Below are 27,002 nucleotides of genomic sequence, written 5' to 3'. Positions count from 1 at the left end.
AAATAATCGCGACGGTGGGATCCTGGGCATGTCGTGGAGGCCCTGAATTTCAGGACCAGTCATCCAGAAGAACTCGAGACAATACAGGCCTTCCAACTGGCCCCCTTCATAGAAAACGGAGGCTTCAACTGCAAAACAGGTTTACTGTTTAAGTATCAAACAAGATTATCACATAAAAATAGCTACAGTGCTACGGTAGTGTATAAAGTGCTCAAGTGTCCTGAATGTAACCACGAGTCACCACAAGTCCCTCCCTGAACGAGAGACAGAGGGCGGGACTTCTCCCTGGCTGCTTCAAGAGAAGTCTTCCTTTGGGCTGATGAACGTGGCCTGAGTGGGGGCTGATGAGGCACCCGGGTTGTCGTCCTCAGACAGGGTCGTGCTCTTGGGTGTTCCCCGAGATTCTCTGCAGGCACCATCTTGATTGAAATACCACTGGCTGGGGGGCGCCATGCCCTGGGTCTCTTCCCAGACTTCCTGGTTTGCCAAGGCTGCCTCTTTGCTCACCTCTGCGGAGAGTTCCAGCACCTGGCTGAAGCTCCTGTTGAGGACGGGAGAAAGAACGGCTTTCACCCTCTGAGGTGAAGCGCACGCATGTGGTGAACGAGGCGCTGCCACACGGGGAGGCGGATTTTCACACGGCCCACATGCTCAGTGGGAAAGGAGCAGGAAACAAGATCTGTCTGAAAAGACGCAATCAGGGAAACCCCCCAAGAACAGCACCAGGCACAAAAGCAGAGACTCATTCATCCAAGAAATGTTCACGGAGCTCCGTGCTGTGCTGCTGCTGTGGCGGGAGTATCTGTCCCCGCCCAAACTCCCATTAAAAAATTAATCCCCTGGCTGGGCGAGGTGGGATTAAAGTGCTGTAATCACAGAATTTTGGGAGGCCGAGGCAGGCAGATAGCTTGAGGCCAGGAGTTCGAGACCAGCCTGGGCAACATGGTAAAACCACGTCTGTACAAAAAAAATTTAAAAAGCTGGGTGCAGTGGCTGACGTCCGTAATCCCGGCACTTTGGGAGTCCAAGGCGGGCAGATCGCCTGAGGTAAGGAGTTCAAGACCAGCCTGGCCAACATGGTGAAACCGTCTCTACTAAAAATATAAAAATTAGCCAGGCGTGGTGGAACGCACCTGTAATCCTCTGGGGAAGCTACTGGGGAAGCTGAGGCAGGAGAATCGCTTGAACCCAGGAGACGGAGGCTGGAGTGAGCCGAAGATTGTGCCACTGGCACTCCAGCCTGGGCGACAGAGTGAGACTCTGTCTCAAAAAAAAATTAGCCGGGTGCAGTGGTGCACACCTGTAGTCCCAGCTACTTGGGAGGCTGGGGTGGGACGATCGCTTGAGCCTCGGAAGCAGAGGTTGCAGTGAGCTGAGATCACATCACTGCACTCCAGCCTAAGCAATGAAAATGAAACCCTATCTCAATAATAATAATAATCCCCAATGTGGCAGCAGCGAGAGGTGGGCCTTTAAGAGGTGACTGGGTCCATGAGGGTTCTGCCGTTCATGAGTGAATGAGTCATCCCGGGAGTGGGACTGTGGCTTTATAACCCTTTGATGTCTCCTGAATTGATCCATGGCCACCCACAGGAGAAAGAAATGCCACAGTGGCTGGCAGTTGTTTTGCATAAGTCCTTTTCAATATTTTAAGCACTCGGAAAAAAATTTAGCATTGTAAAAAAGAGAAAAGATAGTCTTCTGAAAGAGGTGGAGAAAAGCGCGTGGTTAGAAATCTCCTGGGGGAGGTAAAAAAAAAAAAAAAAGGGGGGGTCTTGATGGGTTTTGGGGGTCTGGACCCACAAGGATATGTGCTCTGTGAAAGCCACTGCACAGTCCTTTAAGATCTGGGCCATTTCTATCAATCAGAAGTTCAAAAAACATCCTCCTGGGACCTTACCCCGGAAGGCGTTGAAAACACCAACAGGGCTGATGTGAGGGCACCCGTGCTGCTGAGTTACTTTGAGGATGTGAATGACAGGTGACACCCTTTCTCCTCCAGCTGCTTAAGGACTTCCATGGATTTTTTTTTTTTTTTTTTTTTCCTGAGAAGGGTCTTACTCTAATGACCACAGCTCATTACAGCCTTGACCTCCCCAGGCTCAGATGATTCTCCCACCTCTGCTTCCTGAGTAGCTGGGACCACAGGCATGCACCGCTGTGCCTAATGTTTGCATTTTTTAAACAGAGTGGTCCGGTGTGGTGGCTCATACCTGTAATTCCAGCACTTTGAGGGGCCGAGGTGGACAAATCAGTTGAGGTTAGGAGTTCGAGACCAGCTTGACCTACCTACATGGTGAAACCCTGTCTCTACTAAAAACACAAAATTAGCCGGGTGTGGTGGCGGGCACCTGTAATCCCAGTTACTTGGGAGGCTGAGGCAGGAGAATCGCTTGAACCTGGGAGGTGGCGGTTGCAGTGAGCCAAAATCATGACTCAAAATAAATAAATAAATAAATAAATAAATAAATAAATAAATAATAGAGACAAGGTCTCACCATGTTGCCCAGGCTGGTCTTGAACTCTTGGCCTCAAGTGATCCTCCCGCCTTGGCCTCCCAAAGTGCTGGGATGACAGGTATGAGCCAGTGCGCCCGGCCATTCCATGGATGTTTCCAAGTGGGCAATGAGCTCGTTTGCTCTTCTCTTGACCCTGCTGCACTCTGTGAATCTAGGACCCGTCTTACAGCATATTTGATCCTCACTTCACCTAGAATCCCCATTCGCTCAAAAATGACTGAGAAGTGGGCTAGAAAAGGGAAATTAGCTGGGTGTGGTGGGACACACCTGCAGTCCCAGCTACTGAAGAGGCTACGGCAGGAGGATCACCTGAGCCCAGGAGTTTGAGGCTGCAGTGAGCTGAGATCTGCCACTGCACTCCAGCCCGGGCAACAGAGTGAGAACCTGTCTCAAAAAAAAAAAAAAGGGCAAGGCAAGGCAGGTGCTCTTGGAGATTTTGTTATCCACAATACGGATGACAATGACACCTGCTGGCCATTCTCATATTGTGCAACATCTGGGAAAACAGCAGCTCACTCAGGGGGCTGAACCTCCTCTGAACTCTAATAGGAACTCGGCACCACCCCAACAGGGCAGCCACCAACAGCCCTGAGCAAACAGGGTGCCACCTCTTTCTTAAAGCATTTTCCAAGGTACCTTCGGAGCTCAAGGTCCTTTTTCTCCGTCACGTCCTTGAGTTCGCTCAGTAAGTCCAGCACCTGCACATTTTCTTCCGAATCGCCAACGTCAAGTGCGGCCAGGAGGTGCTGAGTGGTCACCAGTTCACGCTGCAGGGCATCTGGAGGGGAAGAGGGATGGTGGGCGATGGATGGCAAGGTGCCCCACGCAAGACATGCAGGAGTGGAGTGGCCGACAGGCTTCTCTCACGATGCTCGGCTATCGTGCTGGAACCGTGGAGAGCGCACAGGGAAGAAGCGGAAGCCAAGGAAGACATTCGTGCCTTCTCTGTCCCATGCTCTGAGACTGTGGGACAGGCACGTCCACCATCCAGGAGGACACTGGAACAGAACTGAAATGTCACTCTGGGATCCTCAACAGAAACCAATGCAAATGTGAAAAAGGCTGTGCTGTGCCAGGGAGAATGCCTGAGGCCTCCCAGCCAGACCACGAGGAACTGAAAAACAGTCCTTGTTCCCTGCGCCACTGAGCAGAGGGATGCCTGCAACTGCGGGACCTGTGTCACCCGCACTAGGACAACACGCCCCCTTCCCCGACACACGTCACATCAAGGCCAGTCGTACATAAGAGTCACATTTTGGGAGCCTTTTAAGCGCCGTATCAGCCAGCCTCTTCTCCCTCCAGCTACGGACCGAATTATGCCCTCCCTAATATGTACATTTCACTCCAACCCTCCACTCCCAGTGAGTGACCTTAACCGGTAACAGGATCTTTGTGGATGGGGTGGATTAAGATGGGTGGGCCTAATCCAGTGACTGGTGTCCTCATCAGATGCGGGAAATTTCTTTTTTTTTGTTTTTGAGACAAGGAGTCTGGCTCTGTTGCCCAGGCTGGAGTACAGTGGCGCAATCTTGGCTCATTGCAACCTCCGCCTCCCGGGTTCAAGTCATTCTCCTGCCTCAGCCTCCCGAGTCGCTGGGATTACAGGCTCCTGCCACCACAACTGGATAATGTTTTTTGGATTTTTAGTAGAGACGGGCTTTCACCATCTTGGCCAGGATGGTCTTGAACTCCTGACCTCGTGATCCCCTGCCTCAGCCTCCCAAAGTGCTAGGATAACAGGCGTGCGCCACCATACTGATGCAGGAAATTTCAATAACAAGACAGCCAGGGAGGAGGCCACGTGAAGATGGGCAGAGAATGGAGGGACGCAGCCAGAGCCAAGGAATGCCAAGGTATGACGGCAGCCACCAGCAGGTGGGGGAGGCACAGGATGGGCTCACCCGACAGCCCCTGGAGGGAGCCAATCCCATCAATGCCTTGATTTCAGACTTCTGGCTGAAATCAAGACTCCCAGAACTGGGAGGGAATATCTCTGTTGTTTCAAACCACCCATTCTATAGTCACTTGGTATGGCAGCCCCAGAAAACTCAACACGGTCCCTAGGCCAGTTCCCAGCAACTACCTAAGAGACTGAGCATTTTCTGAGAGTACAGATGTGGAGGTGACTGTAGTTATAAAATCAGAAACCTGGCCGGGCGGGGGGCTTACGCCTATTCAGGAACCCAGTGCTTAGGGAGGCCAAGGTGGGAGATCACTTGAGTGCAGTAGTTCTAGATCAGCCTGGGCAACGTAGCCAGACCTCATCTCTACAAAAAGATAAACAATAATTAGCCAGGTGTGCCAGGTGCAGCAGCTCATGCCTGTAATCCCAGCACTTTGGGAGGCCATGGCAGGCGGATCACCTGAGGTCAGGAGTTTAAGATCAGCCTGACCAACATGGAGAAACCTCGTCTCTACCAAAAATACAAAATTAGCCAAGCATGGTGGCGCGTGCCTGTAATCCCAGCTACTCAGGAGGCCGAGGCAGGAGAATCGCTTGAACCCGGGAGGCGGAGGTTGCAGAGAGCCAGGATTGCGCCATTGCACTCCAGCCTGGGCAACAAGAGCGAAACTCTGTTTCAAAAAGAAAAATTAGCCAGGTGCAGTGGTGGATACCTGAAGCACTAGGGAGGCTACTAGTCAGGAAGCTGAGGTGGGAGGATCTGAACAGAGCCTGAGAGGTTCGAGGCAGCAGTGAGCTATGATTGCACTACCGCACTCCAGCCTGGGCAACTACGCAAGAAGATTCCACCTCCAAAAAAAAAAAAAAAGAACAATGGAGGCCATGGAGACTCACGTCTATAATCCTAGCACTTTGGGAGGCCAAGGTGGGAGGACTGCTCGAACTCGAGTTCAAGTCCGGCCTTGGCAACATAGTGAAATCCCATCTCTACGGAAAACAAAACAAAACAAAACAAAAATTAGCCAGGTTTGGTGGTGCACACGTGTACTCCTAGCTACTCAGAAGACTGAGGTGAGAGATCACTTAAACCCGGGAAGCAGAGGTTGCGGTGAGCTGAGATTGTGCCATTGCACTCCAGCCTGGGCGACAGAGCGAGACGCTGTCTTTGGGAAGATACCTGTTCTGAAGAGAATTTAAGATGCAGCGTGGCAGCTTTTTCACACTTGCCAAAGTTTTCAAGTTAGAGATGAGGTGGGAATCCTATGCCTGAAAGGGACCTCACTGCTCTGCTGAGGGGGAAAGCCGGGGTGCGGCTGGTGGTCCTGTCAGCCCGCGACCACAAAGGCACATTTGTTGGGCGCGGGACTCAGGAGACTACAGGTCGTCCCTGCAAAATGCCTTTCAGCAGAACAGATCACTGCGAATCCCACCGCCCAAGGTTCAAATCCCAGTGTGGTTACTTACTCAGGGCGAGACCCTGGAGGAACCACAGCCTGACCAGCCCTCCCCATCCTCTGCCTTAGATGGGGAAGAGGACACCCGTGGCGATGACGTCGGGCCCACGGAGAGCACCCACACACACTCCTCGCCCCGCCTGCTGCACACGCGCTGGGATGTCCCGTTTCCTACCTAAGAGCTGCTGCCCGTCTCCCTCCAGGTGGATAGACCTCACGGGCAGCTCATGCCTGGTGGTGTCCAGGGCCGTGGCGAACGTCCTGTATTGCTCCTTGAAGCGTGTGGCCACTGCCTCGAAGGGGCTGAGCATGTCGATCTGTAAACAGAAGGGATAATGGAGGGAGACCCTGGAGTCCCCTCTCTGGAAGCTTAACGGATTGTGCAGGGTTAAGATACAGCACTGTTCTTCACGACCCCCGAGGGGCTCAGAGCTCAGGAAGTTTCCAAGGGTGTGGTGAGCTCTCCCCAAAAGAGCCAAGTGGATGGTACGGCGGCCCAGGCCCCTTACTGAGAATGCATGTCTGCTTTCCAGTGGTTCTAGGCTTAGGCCCTAAGCTGGGCCCACCTGCTTTAGAGCACTGCGCCTAAACGTCTGCCTTCCACAAGGCCACTCCCGGCACGGCCCACTCCCATCCCAAACATGCTGTCTGGGTCTTCATGGGGGTTTGAAATGATATACAGTTGACCCTTGAGCAACATGGGAGTTTGGGGCATCAAATCCTGTGCAGTCAAAAATCCGTATATAACTTTTGACTTCCCCTGAATTCACTGATAGCAACTGTTGACTGAAACCTTACTGATTAACAAACATCCAATAAACATGTAAATAGATTAGCATGTATACACACACACCACACACACACCACACACACACACACACACACACACACACACACACACACACATTTTGAGACGTAGTCTTGCTCTATCTCCCAGGCTGGAGTACAGTAGCGCAATCTCGGCTCACTGCAACCTCCGCCTCCCGGGTTCCAGCGATTCTTGTGCCTCAGTCTCCCAAGTAGCTGGGTTACAGGCACGCATCATCATGCCCAGATAATTTTTTGTATTTTTAGTAGAGACACGGTTTCACCATGTTGGCCAGGCTGGTCTTGAACTCCTGACCTCAAGTAATCCACCCGCCTCAGCCTCCCAAAGTGCTGGAATTACAGGCGTGAGCCACTGCACAAATATTTTTTTTACAGACAGATCTTACTGTGTTGCCCAGGCTGGAGTGCTGTGGAGTGATCACAGCTCACTGCAGCCTCCACCTCCCAGGGTCAAGCAAACCTCTTGCCTCAGTTTCCCAAGTAAATGGGACTATAGGCATATGCCACCACACTTGGCTAATTTTTAATTTTTATAGAGATTGGCCAGACGCGGTGGCTCACACCTATAATCCCAGCACTTTCAGAGGCTGAGGAGGGTGGATCACTTGAGGTCAGGAGTTCGAGACCAGCCTGGCCAACATGGCAAAACCCTGTCTGTACTAAAAATACAAAATTTAGCTGGGCGTGGTGGTGCATGCCTGTAGTCCCAGCTACTCAGGAAGCTCAGGTATGAGAGTCACTTGAACCTGGGAGGCGGAGGTTGCAGTAAGCTGAGATCGCGCCACTGCACTACAGCCTGGGTGACAGAGCAAGACTCCCTCTCAAAAAAAAAAAAAAAAAAAAATTTTTTTTGCAGAGATTGGGTGTCACTATGTTGCCCATGCTGGGACAAATATGTATGCATTCATGACATGCCTAACTTTTTCTTAATTTTTTTAGTATTTCTAGGCTATGAGGTTCAGCTGAGTTTCTTCAAATTGTCACAAATCTCTAAAACTTTTTCCAATATATTTATTGAAAAAAATCTGCATGTAAGGAGAACCTCACACTCAAATTCATGTTTGTTGTTTGAGGGTCAACTGGATTTGCCTCTTTTTCTTCCATTTTGAGCTCCCTAAGTTCAGAGACCCTGTACTCAGTCCAGGGACCCTGTACTCAGTCCAGGGTCTAGCTGCAGGGGTGCTCACACGAAAATTTTGGATGTTAGGGGTTGAGCTGTATCTCCCCAAATTCATACCAGACGTTCCAACCTCTAGTACCCTGGAATGTGCCCTTATTTGAAAACAGGGACTTCATCAAGGTCATTAAGTTACCATGAGGTGATTGGGGGGTTTTTTGGGGGGTGCTAATCCAACGCGACTGGTGTCTTGTGGGGAAAGGGGGACACAGACACACACAGGGGGAAGGACATGTGAACAGACAGAGAAGACAACCATTCACAGGCCAAAGACAGGGCCAGGAGAGATTCTCCCTCGCAGCCCTCAGACACAGCCAACCACCAACACCTCAATCTCAGTCTTCCAGCTTCCGGAACCGTAAGAGAATGAATTCCCGTTGTTTTGCCCACCCAGGTTGTGGGACTCTGTTCTGGCAACCACAGGAAACTCACCCAGTGGGTGGGGGGGCCCGCCCCTGCCTACCAGCCCTTTCTGGGTTCCAGGGGTTCGTTCCTGTCCTTCTCCCACACGGACACCGCTGACCACACAGCACTAGGAGTGGTGTGCCTCCCACCAGCACCCTGACCCTCCAGGGAGTCCCACAGTGCGTCGTCCTGTTGCTGCCCAGGATCACTGGGCGCTCAGGAAGTCTCTGCACAAGGGCGTAGAAGGTGCGCGCCTCCCTTACTAGTTCACACTTCATTTTGTAACCTCATCCTCTAAAAGTGTCATCACAGACCAACACCAGGACCACAGCAAGTGTGGCTGGCATTAAAAGCCTAACACAGAGTGAGAAGCCAGTGAGCAATGACACCCTAGTACGAATGCTACCCGAAACAGAGGAGATGGGACAGATTCACAGGGAACACTCACTGGTCACAGAGTGTCACTTACAACTGACCTGGGCATCCAGGACATCTGCCAGCTCCCGCTTCCTCTGAGAGAGGAGAAGCCTGCGCTTCAGCTCATGGGCCTTTTTCTGTAGCTTCTCCTTCTCCTTACACATTATTAATAAATTCTTTTCTGCCCTTCTTTCAAACTCAGCAAGATTGTTCTCCATCTGTTAAATGTGAAAGAAAAGCTCAGGCAGGTGGGGCCTCCCTCCCCATGGTGAATGGAGGCCACCCTTCCATCCATGGCATACGTGAACGAGGAACTGTTTTCACCTTTACGGAGAGTAGCGTCAGCAGTAGTGTCTGAGACTCCATCATTTCCATCGCTTCAGATAAATCCTTAAGAAAAGAAAAAGACCCTCTCAATTCCTGATGAAGTGGTATAAATCCAGCTCTCTTCCCAGCAGGGGCAGAACTCTGGCTTGTGTGGATTTTCTGCATTCAGTTTGATATTTGGTAGTTCTCTGCTGTAGTGGGTCTATTGCTTCTATTTTCTTTGGTTTTCTCCGGTGCTCTGAGATGAGGGACGGAGGTCCACAACCTTCCTTCCCCTGGCCTCTGGCAGGTGAAGAGATAGCGGCAGCTGGGTAGTCAAGGACAAGCTGAGGATACCCACCAATCTGGTGCTGCACCAGGACCAGAATGCAGTCTCCCCACCTGCTGGTCCCCCACCCACCAGTCTAGTCCTCACCCCAGTGAGACCACAGCCTAGCCGTCCTCCCACCAAGGGACAGGGCCTGGCACTGTGCCTTTCCTAGCACAGCGTGAGCACAGAGAAGTCCCCTGTCTCATTTTTTACATGGTTCCACACTAGTATCCACTACTGAATGTGTCCTCAGGGAAATGTAACCTCTACAAACAATCTAAGAACATTTGTGGTCTTGATTTTTGTTCTAAAGGGCATGGGTGTCTTATCTGTTCTGGGATCCGTGGGCACTTGGCACCTGGTTCAGAGTGGAATCTAAATCAGATGTATGCAGCCCGTCTGTGGCTGCCCTCTTGTTTCAAACACTTACTGGGCTCTTTTTCCGAGGGGCAGAAAACGATGTCGACTCGAGTTTCTTTGGTATTGTTTTCGCTAACTGTGGCGTCTTTCTGATGATGCTTTTGTCTAAGATAAAGCACAGCATTTTTCATGGTGAGTAGTGTATCTAGACGGTCCCTGGTTGCCATTTTTTTAAATGATGGGTTTATTGGGATGTAACCCCATCATAAATTGAGGAGTATATGGACTTATAACAGTCCAGCTTAAAGTTGTTCAACTTTGCAAGGGGCAAAAGGCAAGTTTAATATCCTTCACCAAGGTATTAAGTATATTTTTGATGTACAATATTTTCAACTTACAATGGGTTTGTTGGATGTAACCCCATCATAGGCCAAGGGGCAACAGTACTTTGGAAGCCCACTGAGACCTACTGAAACCCTCAGCGAGTGACAGAAGGGGCGAAACAAATGATTTACCATTAATGGCAGAGAGATCCAGGTCAGGTGGAGCTGTGCCATGCCCTTCCAGCAACGTGGACTGCAGGTCACCCTTTCCGACCCCACTGCTATCTGCTGTTAAGAAAAGAATCCCCAAAAGTCAGCACAGTCAAGAGACACTCTCCATTGAAGCCAGGGAACGAGGCCGTGTTTTTGAACAATACCACTTGCTTCTAAAAACCCAATTTCGTCGAAGGTGGAAAGGCTTAAAAAAAAAAAAAAAAAACCTGTGGAAATTCCCAGCCATCACCTTGACTCTATTTTTAAAGTACCACTAGAAGAGAGAGACATTCTGCATAACCAAAGAGACGCAAAGAAGCCTTTCTGCTAGTTTCCAGGATGCTAAGGGTGGGACACGATGCCATACTCCCATTCTACCCTCTCCTCTCTTCCCATCTTTTTTGAGATGGAGTTTCACTCTTGTCACCCAGGCTGGAGTGCGATGGCGCGATCTCAGCTCACTGCAACCTCCGCCTCCCGGGTTCAAGCGATTCTCCTGCCTCAGCCTCCCAAGTAGCTGGGATTACAGGCACCCGCCACCACGCTCGGCTAATTTTTGTATTTTTAGTAGAGATGGGGTTTCACCATGTTGGCCAGGCTGGTCTCGAACTCCTGACCTCAGGTGATCCACCCACCTCAGCCTCCCAAGGTGTTGGGATTACAGGCATGAGCCACCACACTCAGCCAAGTAATCTTTCCATCTTTTTTCTGCAGCTTCTAGACTGTTCGTCTTCCCTGGGAGGCCCCTTCGTCTTTTAACTTATATTCTAAACTGTAAAATTAAGCCTTATGCTGTCTAAGATGGGCACTGGCATACAGCATGCTACCATTATACAAGAGCCCGGGAGTGCTGCAAACGCCAACAGATGGCATGTATGATACGTTGTTGTGTTAGGAACTAAGCATGAGACTATTCAATGAACAACTATGCAGCTGAGGAAACGAATGACCTGGAAATGAAAAAAGGAAGGTCACCGCAACTGTAGGGTACAACAAAACAACCATTTGTGTTGAAATTCTTAATCTGGAAAGATCAGCAAAAATCTATTGAGAGCACATGCCCTCAGGGCACAGACTGGGAGCCTGGGGTGAGGAGGTGGAAATTTTTTTTTTTTTTTTGAGACAGGGTCTTGCTCTGTCACTCAGGCTGGAGTACAGTGGCACAATCTAGTTTTACTGCAACCTCTGCCTCCCGGGCTCAAGCAATCCTCCCACTTCAGCCTCCTGGGTAACTGAGAATACAGGCGAGTGCCACGACGCCCACATAATTTATTTTTTTGTATTTTTAGTAGAGACAGGGTTTCACCATGTTGCCCAGGTTGGTCTTGAACTCCTGGGTTCAAGGGATCTACCCGCCTCGTCCTCCTAAAGTGCTGGCTGGGATTATAGGCGTGAGCCACCACACCCAGCTAGAGGTGGTAACTTTTTATTGCTATTGCTTTTGCCCTGGAATATTTTATCACCAGCACGTATAGCATTTGAACTAAGAAAATTAATTTTCTACAAAGCCATACAATGGAACTCAAACAAGCAGTCCTTTGAAATCATTATAGTGAGGTTTAAATTAAGGTTTCTTAGCCATGGCATTGCGAGCACGTGGGGCTGGATCCTTCCTTGCTGTGGTGGGGGTGTCCTGTGCATTGCAGGACACTGAGTGGCCTCCCTGGCCTCCACCCACCAGATGCTAGTAAAACCCCTTCCCCCGGGTAGGACAACCAAACACATCTCCAGACACTGCCAGAGTCCCCTGTGGGTCAGAATCACCCTTGAGTGAGAACTGGTTTTAAGGTGTGGCAGGCCCAGTCTCTGGTCCCGACCACACCAGCATTCCCAGCTTCATGCATGGCCTTCGACCCAGTTAGATGGGGGAAGACTAGCAGGCTGGCTCTAGGGTGGCTGCTTCTCAACCACGCCTGGGAAGGGCGTAGTGCGAATTCTCACAAACATCTACACCCGAGTGGCAAACTGTAGCCCACAGGCCAAATCCAGCCTGCTTCCTTTGCTTGTAAATAGTTTTATTGGCACACAGCTATACTTGTTCCTCTGTGTCTGGACTGGGGCTGTTTTTAATGTTACAAACAGCAGAGTCGAGTCTTTTTGTTGTTGTTGAGACAGAGTCTCGCTTGGTTGCCCAGGCTGGAATGCAAGGGCGCAATCTCGGCTCACTGCAACCTCCACCTCCCAGGTTCAAGTGATTCACCTGCCACAGTCCTGCACCCTCACCCTAAGTAGCTGGGATTACAGGCGTGCGCCACCATGCCCAGTTAATATTTTTAGTAGAAATGGGGTTTCACTATGTTGGCCAGGTGGGTCTCGAACTCCCGACCTCAGGATGAGTCCTCACAGCCTCTCTAAGAGTCTTGCTCTCAGAGCACCAGAAGGAAAACAGTCACATAGACAAGCAACTGATGTCACAAAGCAGTACCATGATGGCAGTGTGGCTTTTCTCTGGGGCCACACAGGGAAGAAGTGATCTCCCCCCCTTCCTCCGCATCCCCGCTCACCTCCCCACATCCCCCCAGTCTGTCCTTACGCGCCAACTCGTTGCTCACTGCTTCTGACCTTTCCCAGAAAGGAAAGAGGGAACTTTAACTTAGCACCCGTGGAGACAAAATGTACTGCCGCGCTCATCACTGCCCGAGGACCAGGGCTGTTTCGCACCTTTGCTTTTCTGGAGCAGGCTGGATTTCCTTCCACCTTCAGGCATCTTCCCTCGGGTCTGTGACCCATCTCCTGCAGGAGCCTGTTACGGGAACACATGACACTCAGAGGACAAGACATCCTCCCTTCACAACACGGGGCCCTGATGTGGTCTGCACTGTGTTTTGTAGCTGCTCTTACTTTGAGGCAGGGGAGACATTTAAAGAGGTTTGAAATTTTATCTCATATCTACAGGACAAACAACTTTTGTCAAAATGTAGACGCTCACTTGCAGAGAACATCGGAAACTACCAAAATGTTTGCTGGTGATTCTTGACATGGCAGATTACAGATGACTGATTTTTTTTCTAGACACATTTCAGTATTTGCTAGTTTGCTAGAGAGAACATATAACTTTGGTCATCAGGAAAAACAGAGTTTTTACACCTATATTGTCAAAAATATATTTTTTAAGTAACACATGGAACGCTGCCCTTCTAATAACCAAAAGCAAAACGAAAACCTTATAAAAAGCAAGGGGCAGGTGCAGTGGCCACGGCCAGGGTGCCAGCTACTCAGGAGGCTGAGTTGGGAGGATCGCTCAGGCCCAGGGGTTTGAGGCTGCAGTGAGCCATGATCGCACCACTGCACCCCAGCCTGGGAGACAGAGCGAGACCAGAGCAAGGACACGACGATGCACAGACACCATTCTCATTCAGTATCACAGTGGAGGTCCTCAGATAAGAAGTAAAAGGCAAACAGGTTGGAAAGGAAAAGTAAAACTCTGTTTTTACAGATGTAATTTTTCATGTAGAAAATCCCCAAACATCTTCAAAACTGCTACTAAAATTAGTAAGTAAGTTTCACAAGAGTTTTCTTTCAATTTTGTGTGTCAACTTGACTGAACATTTTTGGGTGTGTCTGTGTTTACTAATGAGATCAGCATTTGAATTGGTGGATGCAATAAACTGCCCTCCCCAGTGTGTATGGGCACCATCCAATCCCTTGAGGGCCTGAATACAACAGAACAGTGAAAGGAGGAGAAATTCATGCCTTTTGCTTCCTGCTTGCCTGGTTGAGCTGAGACATCTTACCCCATCTCCTCCTGCCCTCAAACTGGGACTTACACCTTTGGCTCCCCTGGTCTCAGGCCTTCAGACTCACAGTGAACTAAACCACCAACCTTCCTGGCTTTCCAGCTTGCAGACAGCAGATCTTGGGATTTCTCAGCCTCCATAATCACATGAGCCAATCCCACGTAAAAAAAAAAAAAAAAGCCAATCCCCCTTTTATATATTCATATCCTTTTATAAGCATTTCTGACTGGTTCTGTTTCTTTGGAGAACTCTAATACAGCAAGGGTGCAGGACGCAGGGTCAATATGTAAAAGTTCACATCTCTAGCAAAGAAGGAGCAATGAACAAGTTTGGAGACTGAAATTAAAAGAGAGTACCATATACAATGGCACTAAACACCAAATGCTTAGTTATAAACCCAATAAAATATGTGTAAGATCTATAATCTGGAAGCTACAAAACAAAGTTGAAAGAAATCCAGGAAGATCTAAATATAAATGGAGAAGCATACCATGTTCATGGATTGAAAGACTCGATGTTATTAAGAAGGCATTCTCCCTGATTTATGGATTCAACATAATCAAAATCCAGCAGATATTTTTCTAGAAAATGACAATTCTAAAATCTCTATGGAAAGCCAAAGGAACCAGAAGAGACTAAACAGTCTTGGAAAAGCATAGTGGGAGGTCTCACATTACCTGATCTCACGACTTAGTGCAAAGTTACACCAACCTCAGTAGTGTGAAACTAGCATAAGGATGCATACATGGAACAATGGAAAAGAACAGAGCCCAGACACGATGCCCACATATATGGTCAACTGGTATTTGACACAGATCATGAGAGAATACAACGGGAAAAAGGAAAATCATTTCAATAAATGGGATAGAAACAACTGAACACCTATACATGAAAAAATGAACTTTGATTTAAACATCACACCATACACAAAAACTAACTCACAGACTTAAAAGTAAAACCTAAACTACAAAGCTCCTACAAAAAAACAGGAGAAAATCTGTGGTCTTGGATTAGGTGGAGATATCTTGGGTAAGACTCCAAAAGCACAATCCACAAATGGGGAAAGTGATCAACTGGGCTTCATCGAAATCGACAACTTCTGCCTCCTAAATTAAAACACTTAACAGCATGAAAAGACAAGCCAGACTAGAAGAAAATATTTGCAAAGCACCACAAAGAGCTGGTATCCAGAATATAGAAAGCACTCTCAAAATTCAATAATAAGAAAACAACCCAACTTAAAACCGGACAAAAGATCTCAACAGACACATCAGCAAAGATACAGGAATGGCAAATAAGCACATGAAAAGATGCTCAATATCATCGGCTATTATGAAAACACAAATGAAAGCCACAATGAAGTATCACTTCACACCCACAAGACTGGCTAGAATGTGAAAGTAACAACTTGTACTCTTCATCTATGTGCCTAGTGGGAACACAAAGATGGTGCAGCCACTGTGGATAACAGGTAGTTTCTTGTTACCATTATATAGAGACAGATGTTTTCATGTACAATTCATGGCTTGTAACTCCTATAAGCCCTTGTTACAGTAAGCAGGACCTCTCTGACCTCCCACACTCCTTTCACCTGCCAGGGAGGGTCCTGCCTCATACCTCAGAGGAAAAAATGCAACAGAGGCCAAGAAGAATCTGAACAGATAGGCCTTGCTGGGTTTAGAGCATATCCTTTTTGACCAATCACATTTCCACAGGGCTGTCCATGCTTCAATCATGCCTAAGTCATGAAGACTCCATACAAACCCAAAAGGAGCTGGGCGTGGTGGCACGTGCCTGTAATCCCAGCACTTTGGGAGGCCGAGGTGGGCGGATCACAAGGTCAGGAGTTCGAGACCAGCCTGACCAACACAGAGAAACCCCATTTCTACTAAAAATACAAAATTAGCTGGGCATAGTGGCGTGTGCCTGCAATCCCAGCTACTTGGGAGGCTGAGACAAAACAGCTTGAACCCGGGAGGTGGAGGTTGCAGTGAGCCAAGATTGCACCACTGCATTCCAGCCTGGGCAACAAAGTGAGACTCCATCTCAAAAACAAACAAACAAAAAAACAAAAACAAAACACAAAAGGACAGAGCTTGGAGAGATTTCAGATCAGATAGCTGAACACGTGGAGATTCCTAAAGGGTAATATGCCTGAACAGGCCATGGAAGCTCTGTGCGCCTTCTCCGATATCTCACCCTACACATCTCTTATTAAAAAAAAAAAAAAAAAAGAGACATGATATCGCTGTCACTCAAGATGGAGTGCAGTGGCTCACTGCAGACTTAACCTCCTGGGCTCAAACGATCTACCTGCCTCAGCCTCCCGAGTAGCTGGGACTATAAGCACCTACCACTGTAACTAGCTATTTGTATTTTTTTGTAGAGATAGGGTCTTGCTATGTTGCCCAGGCTGGCCTCAAACTCTTAGGCTCAAGCAATCGTCCCACCTTGACCTCCCAAAGTGCTGGGATTACAAGCCTAAGTCACCATGCCCAGCCACTTACTTGGCTATTGAAAAAAAAAAATTTTCAGAGACAGGGTCTCGCCCATGCTAGTCTGGAACTCCTGGCCTCAAATAATCCTCCCATTTCGACCTCCCAAATTGCTGGGCTTTCAGGCATGAGCCACCACACTCGACTCCATCTGTATCTTTTGTCATATCCTTTATAATAAACTGGTAAACCTAAGAGTTTCCTTGAGTTCTGTGAGTCACTCCTGTAAATTAACTGAACCCAAAGAAGGGGGGGTCATGGGAATCCCGATTTGAACTTGGTCAGAAGTTCTAGTGGCAGAAGAGGGGCAGTCTTGGGGACTGAGCCCTCACCCTATAGGTCCTGATGCTATTTCCAGGTAGAGTGTGTCAGAATTGAATTGGAAGACACCCAGCTGGTGGCTGCTGCTTGCTGGTAGGGGAACCCTCCCTCACATCGGTCACAGAAGTCCTGTGTTGACTGCTGTTGAGTGGGAGAGCAGGAAACACAGTCCGAGTTTTTCTATGAGCCAGCAATCCTCCTCTTGGGAGAAATAAAAACACGTCTACACAAAAAACCACACAAGAATGTTTACGGAGGCTTTATTTATAATCACCAAGACAGGAAACCAAGTGACTGCCTGTCAATCAATGATCAGATGAACATACTGTGGTCCATCCACTTGATGGAATACTATTCGGCCATAAGAAGGAACCAGGCCGGGCATGGCGGCTCATGCCTGGAATCCCAGCATTTTGGGAGGCTGAGGCAGGTGGATCACTTGAGGCCAGGAGTTTGAGACCAGCCTGGCCAACATGCCAAAACCCTGTCTCTACTAAAAATACAAAAATTAGCCAGGTGGGGTGGCACACACCTGTAATACCAGCTACTCCCGAGGCTGAGGCAGGAGAATGGCTTGAATCTAGAAGGCAGAGGTTGCAGTGAGACGAGATCGCACCACGGCACTCCAGCCTGGGTGACAGAGCGAGACTCCATCTCAAAAACAAAAACAAAAACAAAAACAAAAACAAAAAAGAAGGAAGAACCTACCTGCAATACATGCAACAACAGAGGAACTTGAAAGGCACTCTGCTAAGTGTCAGGAGTCAGAGACAAGGGCTGCAAACTGTGATGCCACAGATATGACCTTCTAAAAAAGGCAAAACTGCAGATTCAGAAAGCCAATCTGTGGTTGCCTGGGGGTGGGAGAGGGGCTGGTCCTATCAGAGCACAAGGGAATTTAGGGATGACTCATTCTGTAGCTTGATTACAGAGGCGGTTCCATGACCGTCTATGTCTGTCAAAAGGGGCAGGACCCTATGCTGAAAAAAGAGACGCTGACTCCATGTAAATGATATCTTGATTTTAAAAATGGAAGGAAAAAACAGAAAAGATCTAAAGGGCTAAAATGTTACAGCACGCAGACACACGGGGGCGCTGTAACCAAGTCTTGGCGACAACATGAAAATTTGGAGCGTGAAGACTGACTTTTTGTTGAAAATTGCTCTGAGAATAATATGTTTGTGCAAAGGTATCCTCTTTTCTCAAGCCGAATCTTAAGTCACAGGGTCAAGAACCCACCAGCCAACCAGAGTGGAAGACAGGCAGTGGGAATTTGACTTAATTTTATCATAAACCAAGATTTGGAAAGCAGAGGGAAGAATCCAACCTTGACTTCACTGAAAGAAAATATCCAATTGTATAATCTACTGATTGTTCACACCAACTCTCACACAAAGCATGTTCTCACGTGGTTAAATATCTTTCATGCCATTAGTTTCAATGGTTTCATAGTATTTCATGGTGTGCCTACACGATAGTTCACTAAACTCTTCCTCCAATTCGGAGTGATCAAAGCATGTCATTTTTCCCATAGTTTTTCTCTAAAAACCTGTAGCTGTTTTTTTTTTTACTCTCTTTTTTTTTAAGACAGAGGACAGGGTCTCGCTCTGTCGCCAAGACTGGAGTGCTGTGGTGTACTCTCAACTCAAAGCAACCTCCGCCTCCCAGGTTCAAGTGATTGTCCTGCCTCAGCCTCCTGAGTAGCTGGGATTACAGGCGCACGCCACTGCGCCTGGCTCATTTTTGTAGTTTCAGTTGAGACGGGGTTTCACACGTTGGCCAGGCTGGTCTCGAACTCCTGGCCTCAAGTGATCTGCCTGCCTCAGCCTCCCAAAGTAGCTGTTTTTTTAAATACCAGCAAGACACCAAGAAGTGTGTGCTGGGCACTCGATAAGACAGCTTCAGAATCCAGAAAGCAAATTAACTGGGTTGAAAGGCAAGAATAGCCTGGGCGCAAGGGCTCACGCTTGTAATCCCAACACTTTGGGAGGCCAAGATGGGAGGATTACTTGAGCTCAGGAGCTCAAGACAAGCCTGGGCAACATAGGGAGACCCCGTCTCTACCAAAACGTTTAAAAATTAGCTGGTGTGGTAGCACATGCCTTTGGTCCCAGCTACTCAGAAGGCTCAGGTGAGAAGATGGCTTGAGCCTGGGAGGTTGAGGCTGCAGTGAGCCGTGATCACACCACTGCACTCCAGCCTGGATGACAGAGAGAGACCTTGTCTCCAAAACAACAACAAAAAAAGGTAAGAACAATATTATGTTTCAATGGAGATCAGAGCTTCGTAAAAGAGATGCTTATAGCCATAAGCCGCCGATGACAGAGACTCACAATTGGCAGCACGAAGGGCTGATGGTCTCAAAAGCACCTGGGTGAAGACCCCAAAATGCTTCCTGCAGGACCAGGTTGTGACCGCCTCCCATGACTAGTTTCAGAATCCCAGTTACTCAGAACCACGCTCAGATCTGCTGCAAACGGAAGGTGGGTGCGGCCTTACCTTTTGGGTTGTCTTCTTTTCATACTGCAGATAACGGGACTCAATCACTCTTCCACCTGTAGGGACACACTGTTGGTGCACAACAAAACTACAAAGGACCGAAGACCCCACACACCCAGACCCCACGCCCCAGAGACCCACATGCCAGGGGCCCTCCCCACTCAGTGACCAGAACAGAGGTCACCACTCCTGCTGCTTGCCTCTGATCACATCCTTCAGCAGCCTCGAGCATGCATGGGACACCTACTGTATGCAAGTCCCAAGCCATCTGTGGAGTCGCAGAGTTCCTGAGGAGCTAAGATCAAGGAATACCCCCCAAGGTCAAAGCTGCAAGTGCACTCAGGCAAGGGGGAGGGAAAGAAGAAAGAGCTTTCACTGACTGCCTCCAGGTGGCTTACTCCTTCCTCCCAGCTCATGTGACCCCAACGGCCCCTTCCCCCGCCTGCGTGTGTCTAGGACTCACTCCTGCTACTATCTTTTACTCCCCCGTCCCTTACTCAGTTTGGGACCCCCTGCCCTGAGACATGCCCAACACCCAGGCCCTCCTCAGACACAGCCAAATCCCTGGTGACAGCCCGACCCCACGTCTCCTGCCAGGGCTACTCCTGGGAGCATGACTGTGGATAAACAAATGCCACCTGTCACCTCAGCTTCTGGGGGTAGGATTCTGGACTGGATCTGGTTGGTTCCGTTCTGTCCCCCAGCCCTCTCCCGGACCCCCCCCCAAACCTGTTCCTCCCACCTCCTACGCCTGGCCCAACCCTCAGTCTCAGCCGGTGACCCGTTTCCTCCTTCATTGGAAAGACAGAAGTGGCCCCAGGAGACCCTCCAGCCACTACAAGCAGTCACCTCCAGTCCTGAGGGTTGCATCCCCCTGGCCCTGTGAATGGACCTCTGTGCTCCCAGGTAAAGCGCCCCCATTCTGGGCACTATAGCCCAGCCCTCACTTCTGCAAGGAAACGCCCCGCAACTCCCACCTCCCTGCCTCAGTCCCCACAGCTCCTCTCTCCACAAGATGCCTCCCCCATTTCTCCCATCCCCTCGACAGCAAACACTCCAGAGTTCTTTACTCACCAGCTCCTCTTCCTCTCCTTTCTTCTTCCCTTGAATCCCACCCCCCACAGTCCAGCTTGCAGACACACCACTGCACCAGAACACCTTTGGACAAGACCACTGTGACCTCCCTTGCTCCTGAGCCCAGCGGTCCATTCTCAGTCCTGGTCATCTGAGCCACCAGGCACAACCATTGCTCGCTCCCTCCTTCCTGAAATCTTCCATCAGCCTCCAGCTGCCCTTCAGGGCTGAGACAGGCTGGCGGGCTGGGTCCATGGGCTCAGGAAGCCTGAGAGCCTCCGGGAACCTTCTGAGCCCGGTGCCACCAGCAACTTGCCTCTACCCTTATCACTTTGTCAGCTCTCACGTGCTCTATTCAGCCGCTCTGCTGCGTGGGCCCCCTTGCTGTGCATCCCCCTTGCAGGCACCTCCCTCTCTCAAGGCTCTGCTCAGTTCAGACCACAGCACGCCTGCCCCTGCCTGCCATTTTGTCACAGCATCTGCTAGCGCACCCACAGCCTCCTTATGGTTCTCATGCAATGCCCACCTCCTCCCTAGAGCCCCAGGGGCCTGGGATTTTTGTCTCCTTTGCGTGCTGCTATGTTCCACCACCTGGCACGGGGTAGGCACTCAACAATGTGTCAAATGAATGATTCTAGGCCCCGCGCAGTGGCTCACGCCTGTAATCCCAGCACTTTGGGAGGCCGAGGCAGGCGGATCACCTGAGGTCAGGAGTTCAAGCCCAGCCTGGCCAACATGGAGAAACCCCGTCTCTACTAAAACTAAAAAAATTAGACAGGCGTGGTGGCACATGCCTATAATCCCAGCTATTTGGGAGGCTGAGGCAGGAGAATCGCTGGAACCCAAGACGAGGAGGTTGCAGCGAGCCGAGATTGTGCCACTGCATTCCAGCCTGGCGACAGAGTGAGACTCTGTCTCATAAAAAAAAAAAAAAATAGTTCGGCATTGTATCAGTGCCATAGAGCTCAGAGGTTTGCCTTTGTACCGAAGAGACCCAGGGAGAGCGACATGCTCAATGTCACACAGCTTGAGAGTTCAGTCAAGTGACACTGTGACTTCAACCATGTCTTTGCGCCAGTTGATTCTTCTGTTGGGGACTGGGGCTGCAGCTGCTACCTTGAGAGGAAAGGAGGTGCCCTCAGAGTTAACAAGGATCCTGCAGTCAGCCAAAGGGCCGGGCTGTCAATCTGGGCAGCCTCAGGGCAGGAATGCGCCATGCCTGCAGAGCGAGTGTGGGTGCAGGTGGGTGCCCAGCAGATATGGACAATTGGGAGGCCATTCTCATGATACAGGTCTCTAAGGGCTGAGGCCAGGACCAGATGGGGTCCCAGGGACAGAACCAAGCCACATAAAGAGTCTCCCCCTGGATGGTGATCAAACAGCTGAGAGAAAGGATATCCCCAGTTCCCAGCAGAGAAACCATCCAGCCCGGGTCTTTCTAGTAGTATCAGCAAACAGTGGTGCTCAACAAGAAGGATCTCAGACTTGGGCTGCCTTGGACGGTAGGGAAAGAAAAGCACTTTCAAGTTTCCAGGAAACTAGGATACAACTTTTTAAACAGGCTGGCCAGGCACAGTGGGTCACACCTGTAATCCCAGCACTTTGGGAGGCTGAGGTGGACGGATCACTTGAGGTCAGAAGTTCGATACCAGCCTGGCCAACATGGTGAAACCCTGTCTCTACTAAAAACACAAAAATGAGCCAGGGTGGTGGCGCGCACCTGTAATCCCAGCTATTCGGGAGGCTGAGGCAGAGAATCGCTTGAACCTGGGAGGCGGGAGCTGCAGTGAGCCAAGATTACACCACTGCACTCTAGCCTGGGTGACAGAGCGAGACTCCATCTCAAAAAAGTAAATTGACAAATAAATAAACAGGCTGAATTTTCCACAGAAGCAATGTTATAAAGAAGGATACAATTCTTGTACAAGAATGAGGTAGCTCATAAATATGCCAGGTGTCATATGCAAGATTAACATGCGATGTTTAGAACTTGGGAATAAGTGGTCGGGAAATAAAAAGACAACTCACCCAGCGATGCTGAAACACACAAACCTTGCCTCACTTGGAAATAAAATCCTGCTCTAAGCTCGCTGAATTGGGCGCTGCCACACTGCACACACTGAGAAAATACCTCGTATCATTGTCTTGACCTCCAATGATGCACTCTAGAATCTACCATGCAAGCCGAGCATTTCCTTTTTTTTTTGAGATAGAGTCTCGCTCGTCACCCAGGCTGGAGTGCAGTGGCGCAGTCGTGGCTCACAGCAACCTCCACTTCCCGGGCTCAAGCCATTCTCCAGCCTCAGCCTCCTGAGTAGCTGGGATTACAGGCACCTACCACCATGCCCAGCTAATTTTTGTATTTTTAGGAGAGATGGGATTTCACCATGTTGGTCAGGCTGGCCTCGAACTCTCGATCTCGTGATCCACCCGCCTCGGCCTCCCAAAGTGCTGGGATACAGGCGTGAGCCACCATGTCCAGCCACATTTCCTTTTTTTTTTGTTTTGAGAGAGAGTCTGACTCCATCGCCCAGGCTGGAGTGCAGCGGTGTGATCCTGGCTTGTAGGGGAGGCTGTTAACGGTGACCCCAGACCAATAGGTGGACATCAGACGTACAGGCACCCCTCATGAGACTGACACGCTTACGCAGTGGGAATTTAGAGTTTGATTTTAGGCCGGGGGCAGTGGTTAATGCCTGTAATCCCAACACTTTGGGAAGCGGAGGCAGGAGGATCACTTGAGGTTAGCAGTTCGAGACCAGCCTGGGCAACAGAGTGAGACCCTATCTCAAAAAAAAGACAAGAGTTTGATTTTAGATAACGATCTCCATGGTCTCCACACCCATGCTTCCAGGGCACATGTCCTGGACACAGCCCATGACCCCCATGGCCACAAGGGAAGCCACTGCTCAAAATGACCACCACGGTTCCTGACACAGCCCTCGCCGCAGGGCTGGGACGGCCAAATCCACAATCCCCAGAGGTGTGACTATAAGGAAGTAAAGCCATAGGCCCCCTTTTCTGGCCTGTTTTTTCCTTCCTCCAAAAGCACGTAATGAAAGAAGAAAACCATGTTCCTCAAAGAGATCCTGACACTGCTCACCTTGAACTCTTTTCTCCTTCTTCTTGGCGCTGCTAGGATTGGTGGGGCCGCTTGCAGGCTTCCTGCAAGAGAAGAGAGAGAGGTCTTGTTCATCTCACTGCCCAAGAAGCACAGGGAAGCCGGCGAGGTGCCTCTGCTAGTTGAAGCTCAGATAGCCCAGTCCAAGGGCTGCCTGAGGACAATTTCAGTGAGGCTGGGCCACCTCAACAGGAAGAGGGACAAAAGGAGTAGCCAGCCCTGGTCACCTGGGCAAGAAGGCATAGGTGAACATCTGAACTGAGAAGAGAGAAGGGTAATGAGAGCTCCGTCAAGAGATCGCAGGAGATCTCAAATTATCCCTGGGTTCATTCATTCACCAGACATTGATGCACCTACTGTATACCAGCAGAGACACTGTGGTGAACAAAACACAGAGCTCCTTCAAACAAAGGGAAGATCAACACCTTGACAGACAGGTACTAGGAGTGGTCCTGGCAGGTACCTACTTTGGGAGGCTGAGGCGGGTGGATCACAAGGTCAGGAGATCCAGACCATCCTGGCTAACACGGTGAAACCCCATCTCTACTAAAAATACAAAAATGAGCCGGGGTGGTGGCGGGCGCCTGTAGTCCCAGCTACTCAGGAAGCTGACACAGGAGAAAGGCGTGAACCCGGGAGGCAGAGGTTGCAGTGAGCCGAGATCACGCCATTGCACTCCAGCCAGGGCAACAGAGTGAGACTCCATCTCAGTAAATAAATAAATACAAATAAAAATAAAAATAGAATGAAGCCTGATGTAATAGGAAAGAAGGAACCCTGAGATAGGAATCGCTGACTCATCAGCTGTGGGGGTGCAGGAGAGGGAGAGTCTGGGATGACTAGGGGTTTCAGGGTTTCAGCCCGATCTAGTGGGAAGAGAAGGGATCCAGGAACAGACACCAGCAACACAGGAGGGGCAAGTAGTTGGGTGGGGGGCAAGTGAAGGGGCAGGGCCACGCCCAGGGCACTACAACTCCTGCTCCCGTCACCAAGGGCGGCTCCACTGGTCCCTGCAGCCACTTCCTCTGAAGCGGGCTCCCAGGACCCCAAAGTGAGACCCAGGCAATGCTAGGGACACTTCCAGGACACGGTGGGGAGAGGCAACTTAGTAAATGTTCACCAGGTGCCAGGAGTTGTGGTCGCCCACAGGCTCCTCCTAACCCGACAGCTTCCTAACGGTTCACAACTGCTTTTTCCTCCTTTTTCCTAGCTGCAAAACAAAGACACACAGGTCTTACGTAGGTCACCCCCGGGGCAGTCTCAGAGCCAGAAAGAGACAAGAGCACAGATTCCCTCTGGGGACTGAGCTAGGGCTGTGGCCTCAAACCGAATGGGCTCCTGGGTGAACCTGCTGCGACCTGAGGGGGGTCCCTACAACCTGTGCGAGCCTCAGGTACACCTGTACCTGGGAAGTGCTACTGTCAATCTATCGGTTACGGCCAAGGGGCGGTGGAGTGATTCCTCTTGCTGTCCAATTTCACTTCAGTTTGCACCTGGCACGATCAACACTGGCAGAATTAACAAAACTAGACAAATACAGCCTCAGGATCACTCATGCCTAGCTCTCGGTCACTATTCAACTTCTTTCTTGCTCATGGTGTGTTACCCTAGGCAAGTCACTTCCCCTCACTGGGTCTCCATCATCTCCCCAGTAAACTGGGAGCACAGAATAAAGCGCATGGGAGGATTAAAGGGGACACTTTGGTCGCCCACCGCTTGTTCACCGCATAACGGTAATTCCAAGAGCGACATCACAGTAAAGACCCAGGCGCCGATCTAAGCGCGTTTCACACTCACACGACGCCTACGAGGTTGAGCTGCGTCATCGGCCCCATTTCGTAGCGGAGGAAGCGAGGCACCGGGCGGTCAGGCTGCTTGCCCGAGGTCGCCCCGCGTCCCAGCCGAGGACGCGGAACTCGGGGCCGGTCGGGTATCCGCGCTCCGGAGCATGCGCAGAGGCAGCACGCCATCGGGGTGTTCAGGGGCCCGCGCAGTTTCTGGCGGGGTCGAACCCCAACTCACCCCGAGGGTCCCCACTCCCCAACTCCGCTGCCCATCCTCTCCAGCCTTCTGGCGTCTACAAATCCAGACCTGCGGGCGCCTCAACTCACCCAGCGCCGCGCCCCGAGGAATCCGCCATTTTCCCGCCTTCCACCTCAAGGCCCAACCCGCCGGCTTTTCAAAGCCGGACCCACCCACTTGCTTGCGGGTCGGACCATTTGTAGAGCCTCAGGAGGGGTGGCTGCCAGGCGTAGGGCAGCGTCGGCTACATGCGGAGAGCGCGGCCCCCAACGCGTGCACTGCCTGTCTTCCCCTCGCGCTTGGTCTCGCCCACCATCGGCGGTAGGGGGTTGTGGTGGGTGGGGCCTGAGCTGTCGGAAAGTAGGGGCGGGGCTTTTCGCGATGTCCCGCCCCCTAGGCGCGCTGGCGTCACGCCCCCGTCCCCGCCCCTCCGGAACCCGGAAGCGGGAGCGCGCGGGGGAGCGGCGGGCGCGGCGGGGCGGAGCGGTCGGAGCAGCGGCGGGCGGGCAGGCGGTCGTCCGGCCGGGGACCCGGCCCGGGACCGGCGGCGCGCGGCGGCCGAGGCCAGGTGAGTTCCAGGCGGCCTCGGGTTGGCGACTCGAGCTCGAAGCCTGCCTGTGGGGGCTGCGCAAAAGAGGGACGGAGCTGAGTGCTGATGGGGGACGCGACGGCAGGGGTCGAGGGGGCGGGAACGAGCCTAGGGGTCTTGGAGAGGTTGCTGGGGATGAGGTGGAAGCGAGATGGTGAAGGAGAAAGTGGATGGAGATGGAGCTGGTGAAGGAGTTCGCGGGCGTGGGGGGGTGAGTCTTGTGGCTTTGAGCAGCTTCTCTGAAGAGGACGTGGCTTAGGTGGTAATTGGGGGGTCGCAGGAAACGGCGTTGTGGGGAGGCAAGGAGGCGGGAACGAGAGGCCCAGGCTGGGGGAGTGGGCAAGGCCAGTGGCGAGACAGCCGGGGTGCGGTTGGGGGGAAGGGGTGCGAGACCAGTCTGGGGACGTCTGCCCGCGCGATTGAAGGAAGGGTGTCTGAGAAGAGGGCGGCGCCTGGCCCCCAGTGGGCGCTCAGTAAGTGCGAGGGGTTCTGTACTAACTGATGCGGCAGCCGGCTATCGGGAAGCGGGGAAATTGGAGCTGAAAGGGAAGTAAACGGAGTAGAAGTCATGGTAAGAACTAAGGGTAGGCTTAGGGAGGGAAGGCCAGGAGAGGAGGGAAGAGAAGGAAGGGGTTAGAATGGCCCCGTGCAGATAGATGTTGAGGCGCAGCTCCTGGAGATTCCGTCCCGCCCACCCTCCCCTCTTGATTCATGTCCTTCCTGACTTCACACTCAACAGCTGGGTGACCGGGGACGTGTCCCAACACCGTCTGTGCCAGTCTCCTGGTCTTGGAAACGGCACCACCCTCACTTTAAGACAGGACTAGCGGGATTCTGGGATTCCCTCAATCCAAGGAAGAGACCTCAGGGCCGGCTGTGAGGCCGGAACTGTTTTTCAGGAGGGAGTG

The 27,002-nt window shown here is 51.0% G+C and overlaps 2 protein-coding genes across 10 annotated transcripts in view; one reads left to right on the top strand and one right to left on the bottom strand.

The window, feature by feature from the left end:
• Positions 1-123: 123 nt before the first annotated feature.
• HAUS8 (HAUS augmin like complex subunit 8) lies at positions 124-25,726 on the bottom strand. 4 transcript variants are annotated; one of them, XM_007995680.3, is made up of 11 exons: positions 25,595-25,726; positions 23,466-23,527; positions 19,289-19,344; positions 12,898-12,979; positions 10,216-10,311; positions 9,771-9,865; positions 9,028-9,093; positions 8,763-8,921; positions 6,052-6,193; positions 3,156-3,297; positions 124-541 (listed from the first exon to the last, which is right to left on the bottom strand). In XM_007995680.3, exons 1-11 carry the CDS (start codon positions 25,621-25,623, stop codon positions 295-297), a joined length of 1,176 nt encoding a protein of 391 aa, XP_007993871.1. In that variant the 5' UTR covers positions 25,624-25,726; the 3' UTR covers positions 124-294. The 4 variants fall into 4 exon arrangements, with proteins under 4 accessions (XP_007993871.1, XP_007993873.1, XP_037848422.1 ...); XM_007995682.3 differs by having other exon boundaries at positions 10,216-10,308; XM_037992494.2 differs by lacking the exon at positions 25,595-25,726 and adding an exon at positions 25,281-25,468.
• A 249-nt stretch (positions 25,727-25,975) lies between these two features.
• The window catches only part of MYO9B (myosin IXB), a 136,908-nt gene continuing 135,881 nt past the window's right edge, over positions 25,976-27,002 (top strand). For 4 of the 6 annotated variants that reach the window (XM_073016822.1, XM_073016821.1, XM_073016823.1 and 1 more), the window contains exon 1: positions 25,984-26,073. The gene's annotated coding sequence lies outside the window, so the exon portion shown is untranslated. Of the gene's footprint in view, positions 26,074-27,002 lie in introns of all 6 variants that reach the window. The other 2 variants (XM_007995676.3, XM_073016825.1) reach the window with 1 other exon arrangement.

Source organism: Chlorocebus sabaeus, chromosome 6 (assembly GCF_047675955.1).
Source record: "Chlorocebus sabaeus isolate Y175 chromosome 6, mChlSab1.0.hap1, whole genome shotgun sequence".
Lineage (NCBI taxonomy): Eukaryota > Metazoa > Chordata > Mammalia > Primates > Cercopithecidae > Chlorocebus > Chlorocebus sabaeus.
This window is presented reverse-complemented; position numbering and strand designations above follow the sequence as displayed.